This window comes from Silene latifolia, chromosome X (genome assembly GCF_048544455.1).
Source record: "Silene latifolia isolate original U9 population chromosome X, ASM4854445v1, whole genome shotgun sequence".
NCBI classification, from domain to species: Eukaryota; Viridiplantae; Streptophyta; class Magnoliopsida; order Caryophyllales; family Caryophyllaceae; genus Silene; species Silene latifolia.
Genome location: NC_133537.1, coordinates 218988045 through 219002528, shown reverse-complemented (window position 1 = coordinate 219002528; position 14484 = coordinate 218988045). Strand labels below are relative to the sequence as shown.

The following is a 14484-nucleotide window of genomic DNA, read 5'->3' as shown; positions in this document are numbered from 1 at the left end:
TTACCCAAAGGTATAATTAAAGCAATTGAAGCTACATGCAGGAATTTCTTATGGGACAATGGAACTGAGTATAGAAGAGTGCCCCTGGTAGCTTGGGATAGGATATGCAGTCCAAAAGAGGAGGGAGGACTAGGGCTAAGAGATCTAGGAATATGGAATAAGGCTATGGTTGGAAGATTGGTAGCATGGGTTGCTGAGAAAAAGGATACCATATGGGTACAATGGGTACAACATAATCATCTCAAAGGGAAGGACTAGATGGATTACATACCTCCTGTTAGCTCAAGCTGGGTATGGAGGAGGATATGTAGTGTTAAGCAAGACATAATTCATGGGTTTATGGATGGAAAGTGGGTGGTTCAACCAGATGGGTATACTCCCACAGGGTGTTATGAATGGCTCAAGGATAGCAGACCTACTATACCATGGCACAACGTGATTTGGAATGTATGGGTTATACCAAAACAACAATTTCTGGAGTGGTTAGTGGCTCAGGGAGCATTAAACACTCTTGATAAGCTGATTCAGTATGGTTTGCAGGTGGAAAATAAGTTTCTACTTTGTGGACACGCAGAAGAGAATATGGCCCATCTGTTCTTTGACTGTCAGTATAGCAGAAGGATGATTAGTGCAATTCAGAAGCTAACCGGTTGTCAGCTGCCACAGACTAATAGCATTACTTGGTGTGCTACTAGGGGAGGGTCTAAAGTCCAGCAGGGTGTTCATGTAGCTCTAGTACATGGAGCAATCTACAGGGTCTGGTCTCAGAGGAATCAGTGTAGAGTTGAAAGGGTGGTGATGCGTCCAGAATGGGTTGCAAAGGAGATGGTCCAGGATGTGAAGACTAGGATCAAAGGTAGAGAGAACTTGAACTTGAATGTATCTGATATAGGCTGGCTCCACCAGTCTAAGCTTATGTAACTAAGAGAAGAGCCTCATTATATTTTCCCCTTTTATGATATATATAATACTCACATTTCATCAAAAAAAAAAAATTACAGGTGATCATCAACAAAAGTCACATCAGAATCCTAACGCTCGGCACTCTGATCATTATAATGCTCAAAACTCAAACCATAGAGAGATAGCTCACATCCTCAAAGTTATTATTCACACAAATCTCATAAGTCACATTAAACTCAAACCATCGCAACCCAAATGATCATTAAGCCAACATCTAATCCTCATATTCCAAACATTCCTCCACCATCATTAAACATCATACATGACTTCTCAAACTTGTGAACTCGTTACTATTACTCCAAATCCACATAACTTACAAGTACTTCAATTCTCATTTACTATTCATCACAAGATCTAGCATCTATCAAAGCCCCAAACGGATAATCTCTAAACAACAAGTATCTTTCGAATGAGAAACTCTTATGCTCATGAGTGCCATTAGAATCATCGCTACCTTAACATCTTCAAAGTTGGCAGCACTTACCTCCATTTACAACTCTTACTCTCAAAAGGCTTTAATATAAAACTTCGATAGTTCTCAATATACATATAATATCCAAAGTCATCAATCTTAAACCTCAAACTCTCACTAAACAGTCATAATTCTGTCCAACCTCAATCTCATGGCAACATCATCACTATCACTCGCAAGGCCCAATCATTCCCCTTGAACACTTATCATCACGACATTCTTAAGCACCCAAGGAAACACATACCTTTAGTTAAGCTAGTACCTATTGTACCACAACACACTTGCCTATGGATTACGCAATTCCATCAATGCAATGAACAATAATATCACCATACAAATCTTATCATCTGTGCTCATATAATCACCAAACTTATAACCTCAATTTGTAGTTACAGTTTACTATCCATGAATATTATCATGACATCACAAATTTACCACAAGACTGTATGAATCTATGTCCTTCAATTAATCACTCATACTCTTAAATGAAACACCTTTAACCCAGATAGAACAAGCAAACATCTATATACCCTCAATATAATAACACTCTCAAACCTTTTTAGCTCATTATAAGACCTTTAATACTCCTTCTCCAAAACTCTATACGTTGTCCAAATTCACACTCGTATACAACCATGTTATTATGATCTCAACCACAAACAACCTAACATCAAACTCCAAGTATCTAACATCGCTCGATAAAGGATTCAAGCTTCCTCTAAGAGATGATCACAAGTACCTCTAAAGAGATTTCAAACATTTTCAAGTTACCACGAAAGAATAAATAACTTGCAAACCGAAACAAAATATTTTCATGCAATAACACAAGGCAAAAGAACACAAAAAGTTCAAAGAAGGAACTAGAGCTGAATAAAGAACAAATAGAGAGCAACGATAGATGAAACACACAGAGGACCAAGATAAAAGAAACCTTTGGTCTAAAGGCTCAAATAAGGTATGGTTAACATGTGCAAGAATGACAAGGATAGACGACTCCAAAAACTAGTTTATCTACCCGAAGACGATACCTTAAGATAAAATAAATAAAGCAGATAACCAGACTCTTACAATTCTCGTACAATCATCACTCAAGGTAACGTCTCGTAACATCCTTCTGTCATATCTCCATGATACCTCATGACCAACAAGCCTCTATATAATTGTCCCTTTCTAAAAACTATATACCTCATATAATCAACTCTCAAGATCACAAACTCTCACGACCATCCTCTCTCACGTCCTTCCACTCTCAAGATCTCCATCTAATCACATTTAATGAATCAGTCCATAGCAATCTCTATACCCTCAAAAGACGAACACCACGATACATTATAATAATCGCTAACACGGCCGTTCACTGAGTCAATGCTAGAACACTTTAACATTAACATCTCGCAAGTCCATAAGTTACAATTCACATCTTTCAACCAATCCTTTAAAAGTTACAAACAATAAATAACTCCTCAACGAATAAATCATAACATTTTTCATAACTCACTAATCGCCATTAATAATTCTAACTCCTCAAATATGATATTCCCAGTAAAAGACGAGCATAGTCTCCAAAATTCCCAACGTGCTCAATCTAAACTCCACCATAACATTCAGTTCATTCCCCATAATTCTATCCTCGATCCATAAATAACTCGCATAACTTTTCCTTTAACACAAGACAAAATCCAATAACTCCAATTGTTAAGAGCATAAGTCACGATATTCCCAAATAATACCATAAGATAAATCCACTCATTATGTCTCTCACTTCTCATGAAACTATGAAACCACAATCAAACATCTTATGCCATATATCCTCACCCTCTATCATCAATAAGGATTTCCTCAAGCACATAAAAGAAATTAACAACTACTTATCCCAAATGAGACTTCATCTTAACAACCACTTTCCAAAAGTAAACTTCATCTCAACAACCTCAAATCCCAAAGTAAACTTATTAGTTACCAAACTCATAATAAGAAACACTCTTTTCTTTCATACTTCAACATCCCAACCTGCCGAGCAATGCTAACTTGATGCCTCAAGAAACCACGAGGGAATCAACCTCGAAATAACCTCAAACATGAACAACAACACCAAGAGATCCAAAAGGATGAAAGTACGATAAGAATAAAGCTCGGGTTATCAGGGATTAAAATTTTTGACCGGCATATAACCAAAATGCATGACACATAACATGCAAAGGACATTTTCAAAATTGACCATCTTTAAAATCAACAAAGCATGCTCGAAAAAGTCATACATTAACAACACACTTTATACAATTAATGACAAAACAAAACATCAAGTAATAAACAACACAATACATAAACTATTCGTTCAATACAATTAATAGCAACAAACATTGAGACATAAACAAACAAATACATGAATAAAACAATTAATACCATTAATAAAGATATGAAACATTAAGGCATAAACAAACAAGTCCTTAATTGTTTCTACCCCATTTACTCTCACTTATTTACTAAGTTAATTTATTTTAGTCATTAACTACGCGAGAGTTGGGAGCATGTTCGCTCTGATACCAACTTTAACAACCTGGATTATATAACAAAAGAAAAACGTATATTAAAAGATATATCAGAGCATAACAATGATAAAAGGGTCAAGGTGGCGGAAACACCTGACAAATCCGGTTCGCTACTAAAATCGTAACCAAATCTAATACATTATTCCAGCGTTCTCAAAACATAAAACAAAGTCCTAATTTATTATTCGTCTCGCCCCTCGATGCATCCCAAACAAGCATCATCAACACAGCACCAATCGGAACAACCTGAGAATGGGGGGTCGACAATCAGTCGAGAGTAACTAGATGCTCTCCCAATCATGTTTACAACAATTGAATATAATCAACAATCATTAACAACTCAAATGCAAAACTAAAAAATATGTGAGACCATCTATACTCATGAAAACTCGACATCAACTTAACATACTACAATGTTCTAACCACTAGACATATAGAACTATGCAAACCTAGACCATGTGCAACCACTAGACCATGGACACTTACAACCCAAGTAACACATGATCCACAACAACATAAGGCACAATGCTAGCAACAAAGCATAACGAATAGGGCAACACACATTCCACAACAACAGAAGACACAAAGCTAGCATCAAAGTATAGCGAATAGAGCGAACTCCCATTAGAGCGTATTACCACTGCCTCTAACTTGTCAGCGCGTACCAGCACTGCCTCTAACTGACGGAGCGTATCACCACTGCCTCCATCGGTGTGGAGCGTATCACCACTGCCTCCACGATACTATGTATAGCGTATCACCATGCCTATGTGCCTAAGACCTGGAAAGACTCCTCGATGCAATAACTGTACACCGAACGACACTCGGGACCCAGAACGTATAACTTACGACTCTGGCCTACCCCGAACACAGACCAAAATAAATCTCGCATCAATTGGTGACATTAGTTCATTCCGATAGTATATAACTGATATTACCGTCATCTATTCAAACTAGCCCACAAACAAATGCACAGTATAGCTGATTGTACCGACATGCGTCAACAACATCACGACTCAACTCATAGGATAGTATAACTGACTAACCCACTCATCATATGAACAAGAGTAACCAACGATAAATGCAACATACCGTTATATAATAACAACTGAACATCACATAACTTATGAAACAAGTATAAACAATCAAGGTTAACCTTAGTCATAACATGAACACTAGATGTGAGGTTATACTAGCCTTGACTATAACTTCAACAAATACCTTTGAGGTTATACTTACCTCGCCCATAACATTGACACGAAACTCAAAGTTATACTAGATCCAACCATAACCTTGAATCCCAGGGTTATGTTAGTTCCAGCCATAACCTTAACTCGTATCCAAAGTTATAGTAGATTCAGCTATAACCTTGATTCATATATCCAAGGTTATACTTGTTTCAGCCATAACTAGAGTAACAACCCAAAGTTGTACTAACTTCAACTATAACACTCGAATCATCATCAAGGTTATACTAGCTTTAGCTATAACTTTGGAGAGCACTCTTGGCCGCCTATCACGCCACCATTAGGGTTTCGTTCGTAGACCCTAGATACGCTCATTACACCCGTATTTAACGCATAAGCAACATATGATATATTATTAATACATTAAAACATATACTAACATGCGGAAACATAATTAACATGATAATAAACAATCAAACATGTACCAATCATACAAAACAATCATTAAATCATATTAATTACATCAATTGGCATAAACACAATTAAAAGAGAAACACCTAGTTACCTTTTTAACAATTAATGAAAACCTCCATAAAGAATACGACTAGCAAAGCCTTGTCTCCAACACGTGTCAACGTGCCCAAAAATCGACTTTAAAGAATACCAGAATCAAAGTCCATGAAAGCACCATAAAAGACTCTTCTTCTTTACCCATTAAAAATAAGAGACCCAAAACATAGGTCTAAAGGTCCATACAAATAACTCTCATAAAAATATTGTGAGAAGAACATGTTGTAAGGATAAGAGCAAGGATTGTGAGAATATAATTTATGTATGAGTTTGCAGGAAGAAAAAATGTAAAACAATGGAGTCAAAGGGGGAAAGAGAACAAAAGAGAGAAAAGGTAAGAGAGGTGCCGCACTCTTTACGCGGAACCTGCTACGTTAGATTGTCTATTTATATAGGAGAGTTAACCAGTGGGCTTTGGATCCATTAGTTTACACAATAGATTATCTGATTACAAATCAGGTTGAACCATATTAAAACGTAAGGAGAGCTTATTATGGAAAAATAATTATTAAATTAAAATAATTAAATAGTGCACGGACATTTTAACCCATTTAAAACTAGGTCAAAACGAGAAATAATAAAATAGAGAACGAAAGCGATAAATATAATATTTCCAAAGTACATTAATACACTTCGAAATAATTAATTTAATAATGAACTTTCCAAATAAAATATTATTATAAAATATGGGGTGTTACATCAAGTCATCATATAAATTACATACACGGAGCATTGTTTTATTGGTACGGATATTTCTCTTTTCAAATCAAAAATTTAATTAACTATATCATTATAATAAGTAAGAGATTCCATTAAAATTGACCATTTATCGCTCTTTCTGGTTTCTCCCACCTAAAAAAAATGTTAAAACTTGAAAAATGAATATTTAACTTAACGTTACATTTAAAGTCTCTTATGTATTAAGTATACTACTGATGTATGTTCATTATTTAAAAATTTGAAAAATAAAAAATAAATAACTTATTGCTAAACTACTAAATTTGAGTTAAAAATGAGATGATATAACTATATGTAATTGTATAATTGCAAAACTATCAAATTCAAAATCATAATTTTTCTAAGCTTATAACTATTTATCGTTTTTATAGAAAAAAATTAAATTAAATTTATATTCTGTTTCATTGTAGTAATCGTATTAGGATGTTGCAGATAAATTAATAAAGTGTTAGTCTTATAAGTTATATGCAATTATTGATCTTTTAAAATATATAACAAGTATTTTCCACCAATATAATTGTTTAAATTACATAATTTTAACACGACTTTTAATATGAAATGGAGGGAGCAATAAAATGTATAAATAAATGTAATTTTTTTTTTGTTGTGATTTCGATTAATGGTTAAAAATTACGATGTATTTTAGTTTCGTTTCACTCAAATGTTATGAAGCACAAAAACTACATATATTTGAAAATATTTAATTACCTAATTTTATTAGAACTTATAAATTTTCTATTTTAATAGAAACTATCATTATTTATGACATATTAATAACCAATCATAGGTATATTTGACCCCATTTTTTTTTAAATTGTAATTTGTCTTAAATAAAGTTACTACACTATCGATTGTCTTAAAATAAATATATTATAATATCGTTTGTTAAGATTATTAATATGTAACCGCCTTTAGAAATATTTAAGTGATTATATTTTTATGTTATTGTCGGAAGTGAGGCGTACCATTACCAACCTTTTATTGATTATGGTGAGGAACAAATAAATTTCTTTATTGTGGATATAATAATTAATATAATTATAAACTCTTATAAGTCTCTAAAATAATATTTAAGAGACTCAAAAGATTTTGGTTTCATACCTAAGTTTCAAGGATGCCTCTTATTTATAATCATATCATCACTCACCTTATGTTAGTCTTTCGATGTGGGACAATTATACTATTTATATGTATTATATTCACCAAACCTACATTAATTTTCAATGTGGGACAAATAACATACAAAAAGTAAACCATCTTTTTCGCATCTATTTCGACATCCAACCCGATTTAATAATGAGCAAATACTATACTATCTATTAATATTTGTACGTTTTTTTTTCTAGTTTTTTTAATCATAATTAAAAATATGTGCAAATGGTATGAAATCAAGACTCTAATGATATCATTTTTTTTACCACGAATCTAATTATATAATTTTCATATTTGTTTTTACATTATTTTTTGTCAAATGAAATTGTAAAATTTTTTATATCAAAATTATGAAAATCACTTGAATATAATATACGAAATATATATTATCAGAATTAAAAGATTTTCCACTTTATTTTTAATATTATACTGTGGAGATAATTATACAAACTCTTAAGAGTTTTCTAACACAATATTTAAGAGACTCAAATGACTTTTGGTTGATTCTAAGTTCCAAAGATGTCTCCTATTTATAATCATAGGATCAACCACTTATGTTAATCTTTCGATATGGGACAATTCTATTTACCAATGTAAGACATATAACATAATAAGAAGTACACCATCTTTAATATGTACAAATAATATGAAATCTATACTCTAATGATAGCATTTTTAACCGCAAAACTAATTATACTATTTTCATTATTTTTTTAACGATATTTCCTTTGTCAAATGAAATGTAAATTTTTTTATATAAAAATTAGAAACATCAATTGAATATAATTTGCGAAATATATATTATATAATAACTAAAAGAATTTTTACTTTATTTTTTATATCAAAAATTATTATTTATGATACTTTCCTAAATTGATTTTTGATGATGTGGACAGCTTAGAATCGCTCAAAAAAAGTTTCTCAAATATATATATATATATATATATATATATATATATATATATATATATATATATATAGAGGTGGGATCCGGTGAGAACGACCATTCGGTGAGAACGGTGAGAACGCACTAGATACATTAGAATATATATATATAAGAGGTGCACTTTTTTTTTTTTTTTTTTTTTTTTTTTTACCAAATCTCATATACACTTTTAACTAAAGTAGGTACACTTTTTACCAAAATCCTATATACGCATTTTAAGAATGTAGATACACTTTTTTTTTTTTTTTTTTACCAAATCTCATAAACACTTTTAACTAAAGTAGGTACACGTTTTTACCAAAATTCTATATACGCATTTTAGGAATGTAGATACACTTTTTTCTATCGTAAGTACACTTTTTACCCGAATTTCATGTACAATTTTTAAGAATATCGATTCACTTTTTTCTATCTTAGGTACACTTTCTACTAGATCTAATTAATGCATCCCGAGTAAATGCACAATGCGTAAATGCACAATGCTCGTTGATAAAATATAGAGTGGCACAATGCTTAAACTAAAGATAATAAATCAACAAATACCACCAAACCGTAACAGCTACACTATAGCAAGACGGAATGATCAAAGAAATGTAAAACAATCTGCAAAACAAACTCAATAAAGTTTCGTTAAAAATGAAAAAAGTTTGTCTTTCTTATACTTGTGCAGTTGTGCTTATTCATCTCACACGAATGAACTATCAATAATACTACATTACCTTTATGTTTTGCCCCCTCTCGATTTCTAATAAGCTGACTTTTGTTATTATTTGAGGACCCTAAATGACTACTCCGTATATTATTTGAGGAGTTGGCTTTTGTTGGTGCTTCTCTTCAAAGCCCTCGCAAGATGTAGTACACCAATTTAATTGGTAAAGCAATTAGCATCTCAAATATAACCCTGACAATACAAAATAAAGAAGCACGGTCAAAGCAATTAGTAACATCAGAACAAATATAAACATTGGTAACAAAGCAGTTGTGCTTCTTCCTCTTCTTCACATCATTTCTAGGCGCTCAATTTCATCTCCAACTCTAATTAGCTGAGACAAGTCTGAAGTCCGAACAGATGGTAACATCGGGTTTAGGAATAACCCAAATGAAAAACTCGTGTAATTTTGCGGTTTACTCAAATGCGATGTTAGTCCAGATTGTTCGTCTTCTGCTCGTGTAAAATTCCGAATCCCTGATTGGCGACCAGATTTTCGGCGCCAATTTCGATGAGGAAGTGGGAAAGTTGAACGGTGAGGACTGGAAAGACCGTGCCGGAGATGACGCCTGAGAAGAGAAGTGAAGGCATCAAAATTACAAATTTTGCAGCGGGATCGGAAAGAAAGATGGTGCGAGTTGTTTAGGGAGGTTGGTTGTTGATTGCATATGATCTGCGTGGCCCTCAATGGAAAATATCGTCTCCGGCGACTACTACCCCGGACCCAGACGACGCCGACGAATAGTCGGCCACTATCGTCATCCCTTAATTTACATTCTGCAAATCTTCTACCATTGTCAGCCTCACCCGATGACGCCCACCTCTAACCACCGCTGTGATGACGCCTGAGAAATCACGGTGATCGAACCTTCGTCGGTGACTAATCTGCATTTTGGGATGATGGCTGATGTTAAGGGGTAAGGAATGACGGGGAGTTTGGATTTATTTTAATTAGTGGGGTACAGCACGGGTCATGTATTTATTTTAATTAGTGACTCGTTCTCACCGTTCTCACCGAGTGTTCGTTCTCACCGGATCCTAAATCTATATATATATATATATATATATATATATATATATATATATATATATATATATATATATATATATATATATATATATATATATATATATATATATATATATATATAAAGGAATGAGATCATGTGAGGATACACTATATTTTTTTAGGATTAGGGATTTCATTACAATATCACAGGTTTGTCAATACAATATCATAGGTTACTCGATAAAATATCACACAAAAAACACCTGCGCAAAAAAAAAAATACAAAAAAACCAAAAAAACTGGATTTTTTTTTTCAATTTTTTTTTTTTTTTTTTGCACAGGTTTAATTTTTTGTGATATTGTATTGAAATCCTCAATCCTTAAATTTTTAAAAGTTCTCACCGGATCTCAACTCGTTCTCTTTCTCTTTCTCTTTCTCTTAGAGAGAGAGTGAGCATTTGGTGAGTCCAGCATCTTAGATGAGTCCGTCCCGCGAATTTCGACTATTGGATTTAAAGAACCAACGGTTCTAGTTGATCCACGTGTCCTAACAAAATAAGGTAGAAATTGTAGATACCTCATTTCTACACCTTCCGCCAACCACCAAGTGATGATTGGGCCGCATGTTTGGTATGCGGAATGATTTATGATAGTCCGTAAGTTTATCATCAAGTAATAGCTCAAACACTTGTGTCTACCCCTTGGTTGTCATCTACGCGTCGATACGGTCGTTTTGACAGTTATTAGAGTTCATTTGGAGTCCGGGTAAAAAACCACATCATTTTCTAAGAAACCGATTAAAATGCCGAGTCGGAATGTTCTAGAATGTTCTAGATATTTATTCCTAAATTAAATGTTATATCTTTTGGTAAAATATCTTCCATATATCATATTTTACGGAATAAGGAAGTAGAGATCTACCGCAATTCCATAATAGAAACGCAGAAATCTTTCATCCGCAGGAGGAAACCTCTGGGGAAATGACGCAGCAGGTGTTGCGCCTCTTGGAAGAACCGCAGCAGGTGCTGCGCCTCTTCTCCAGCCCGTTTTGGCTGTTTACGGAATATTTCCGTGATTTCTTTCCAAAGTTTGTGTCATTGCAAAACTCTTCACATTTTTTTGGTATAAATAGAGACCTCCGGTCTCCATATTTTTCACGCGAGTGTCCGCCCTTCTCTTCTCCCTTTGCATTCTAGACCTTGCTCTAAGCTTTTCGACGCCTACGTGCGACTACGTAAACTCAGATCATTCTGAGTACCAGTCACGTTGCATGACCGACCAATTTGACCACTACACATCAATCAATTAATCTAAAATCCTCTGACGAGGGCACTTTCTACATACATTCGAGTCGAGCAATTACTAACGTTAACTTAGTCAATCTCGTTTCGTCAAACATGTAAGTCTGAGGGTGTAAATCCCATCTTTTAATTTATTGTATTTTATTTTGTACCCATTAATGTAAGGTTTACGTCAAAAGTATATTTAAAACCGACTGGAAAACCCCTTTTATAAAACTTTTTTACGCAACAGCGGATACCAGACGTCGAGAAGAAACGCAGCAGCAGCTGCGCCTCTTAGAAGGGTCGCAGCATCTGCTGCGCTTCTTCCAGAGGCTGCCGCTGCTCCTGCTCTTCTTCTTCTTCCTCGGGTTTCTGTTGTTTCATTCCTTTTTGTCTTATTTTCTTACTTTCTTTCTTTCTTCAGTACATAAACCATGTTTTAATAATTCCTTTTAATTATAATGTTTTATCTCGACTTAAATCCCTTATAACTGGATATTTGCGGGTTTTCGTCATTAAATCAAATTCGGATTTTAGAAACTCGATTCGTTCATATCAAGTTTCTGAGATTCATTCTTTGATACATATTTCCTTATTCGATTTCGGTTTATCAAGTTTTGTTCGACTTTCAAGTTCGTTCCTTTTCGTAATTCCGACATCGTAAATAAATCCAATTTGTTCTAACTCGTTTTAATCCGTTTTTATCGTTTTTATGACGGTTCCAGATGTAATTAATATGCTAAATCACTTCCACTTGAATCTAAATATCAATAATCGATCTTAAAATTACCAATGGATATTAACAGACCGCGGTTCTGACTTCACAGCCAGAGCTCAACTCAAGAACAGATGCAGGAATAGCTCCGCCTCTTCCAAAGGACGCAGCAGATGCTGCACCAGTTCTGAGATGATTTCTGTCCCTGAACTTTCGTTCTCGCTTAGACCTAGCCTTTAATTACATGTTTAATTAACTAATAATCGTAATATCACCCTTAATCTGACCTATTTTATTACTTTAATTTTCAACCCTTTTATTTTCTCCTTTTGATCTTCAAAATTCCGTCTTAAATGTATTTTTAACGTAAATCAATTAACCTTTGTAATTCAATTGTAATTTTAATTATCATTGTTTATTTATCATTGTTTATTTATGATTTATTCCCTCGTATTCACATGTAATCAATTCAAAATCTCAACTCAACATTAATAGTTGCTAAATTATTTGTTCACCGACATAGTTTAATTCACATGCTAGGATTAATCTGTGATGTTGCATTGCATGCATATAATCGACGACATATCAAATATGAATAATTTCCCTAATCATTAGTAGAGGCCGCTATCGAGGCGGGCGGGATTAGGTGTTCAGTAAAAGGACTCCCTAATACGTACCCTCGCCCCTTACTCCAGATCTCTGTAAACATTCATGTTCATTGGCATCCACGAGAGTCATTCTAGACATAGAATTCTAAGGGTAACGAGTTCTTAGTGTTCATGTCACTACTTTGTGTCTTGACATGGCACGAGGTATTCGAACGGTTCCAATTTTCCATAAAAATTGGTGGCGACTCCACAAATGTAGGCTTATTCAACTTTTCACCGGTTTCAATGCCTCACATATCGGTAACGGCCTATGACGTGCTTTGGCTATCCAAGGTTCCGTGGTTGAAGTACCGCCACCTTAAACATTCACAACGTGCAGGTGCACGCTGCGCGGGTGGCCCATGTCCACAGTTTGGCGACTCCGCTGGGGATGTTACACTTACGTGTTACTGGGGTGAAACTTGAACAAGGTTAGAGAATAGTTTATACGAGACAGTTGTCGGTTTTCATTACTAAACCATCTTAGGTCGTTTTATTCGGCCTTCCTAGGCTCAACCCAACCCATTCGACCAATCGTCCCGTCTGGACGGTCCAAATTCTTATTTGGGCCTAAGGATAGCTAGCGATTGACGTCAACCATACCGTGGTACATACTCTTGTTTGTATCAAGGGCTTTTACTACTCGAGGAAATGGACTAGGGATCGACCTTACTCATGTTTGGCACAGACCTCTCCACAGACCAGGGTTTGATTGCTTGGTATGGCAACCCACCTTTTAAGCCAAAACCCTTTAAATGCACTCAACATACTGTTATAATGCATGTACGAATGTTTGTATCATATACGTGATCACCATTTATAAACAAAACCATGACGAAATTTTGTAAAATAAAATCCTTTTCAAAATATAAATATTTTCAAAAGTGGCCTAAAAATATCACAAAATGAGTCGAAACTCTGTCCAAATGTCCAGTCAAAATTCGGGCCTCAAAAACCCATTTTAAAACCTCACTTCGAGTCAGCACTCCTACAACTACACTACAGTTGCCTAGGATAGATATTTCGAAACTTGTCATTTTCGAACCTCACTTGACACAGTGGCACACGCCCATTTCACGAGTCAAGTCTTCTTTTTGAGTAAGTGTGCTAAAATGGTCGATCGTGTTTTGATACGTCGTCGATCTTTTATCCCCAGTTTCCAAGATGCCTGGAACTAGTCACGCAAGCATTAATGGACAACCCGAAAATGGTAATGATCTAATCCTAGCTGCGCTTGTCCGTCTCCAAACAAGCCAAGACCAAGCTTATGCTCGCCTCAATGCTATTGAAGGCCGAATTGTTGCTGTAGAAACTAGACTTCCTCCTGCAGAGAATGATATTCCCGACATGAGCGTGCATAATAACCTTCCACCCTTTGTTGGACAACCACAAGTCAACCCCCCACTAGGTCCTACTGAAGCTGAAAAGCGACTCCAATACTTGGAGGAGCAACTAATGTACCTTAAGGGAGATGCCATCTACAGGGAGAATAATTGCAAGTATGAGGCGGTAAATGCTCAATTGCCCACCAACTTCAACATGAC

The 14484-nt window shown here is 34.8% G+C and overlaps 1 protein-coding gene across 1 annotated transcript; it reads left to right on the top strand.

The window, feature by feature from the left end:
- Nucleotides 1–258: 258 nt before the first annotated feature.
- On the top strand, nucleotides 259–921 carry LOC141619344 (uncharacterized). The gene has a single exon (XM_074436367.1). It carries the CDS (start codon nucleotides 259–261, stop codon nucleotides 919–921), a length of 663 nt encoding a protein of 220 aa, XP_074292468.1.
- Nucleotides 922–14484: the final 13563 nt, after the last annotated feature.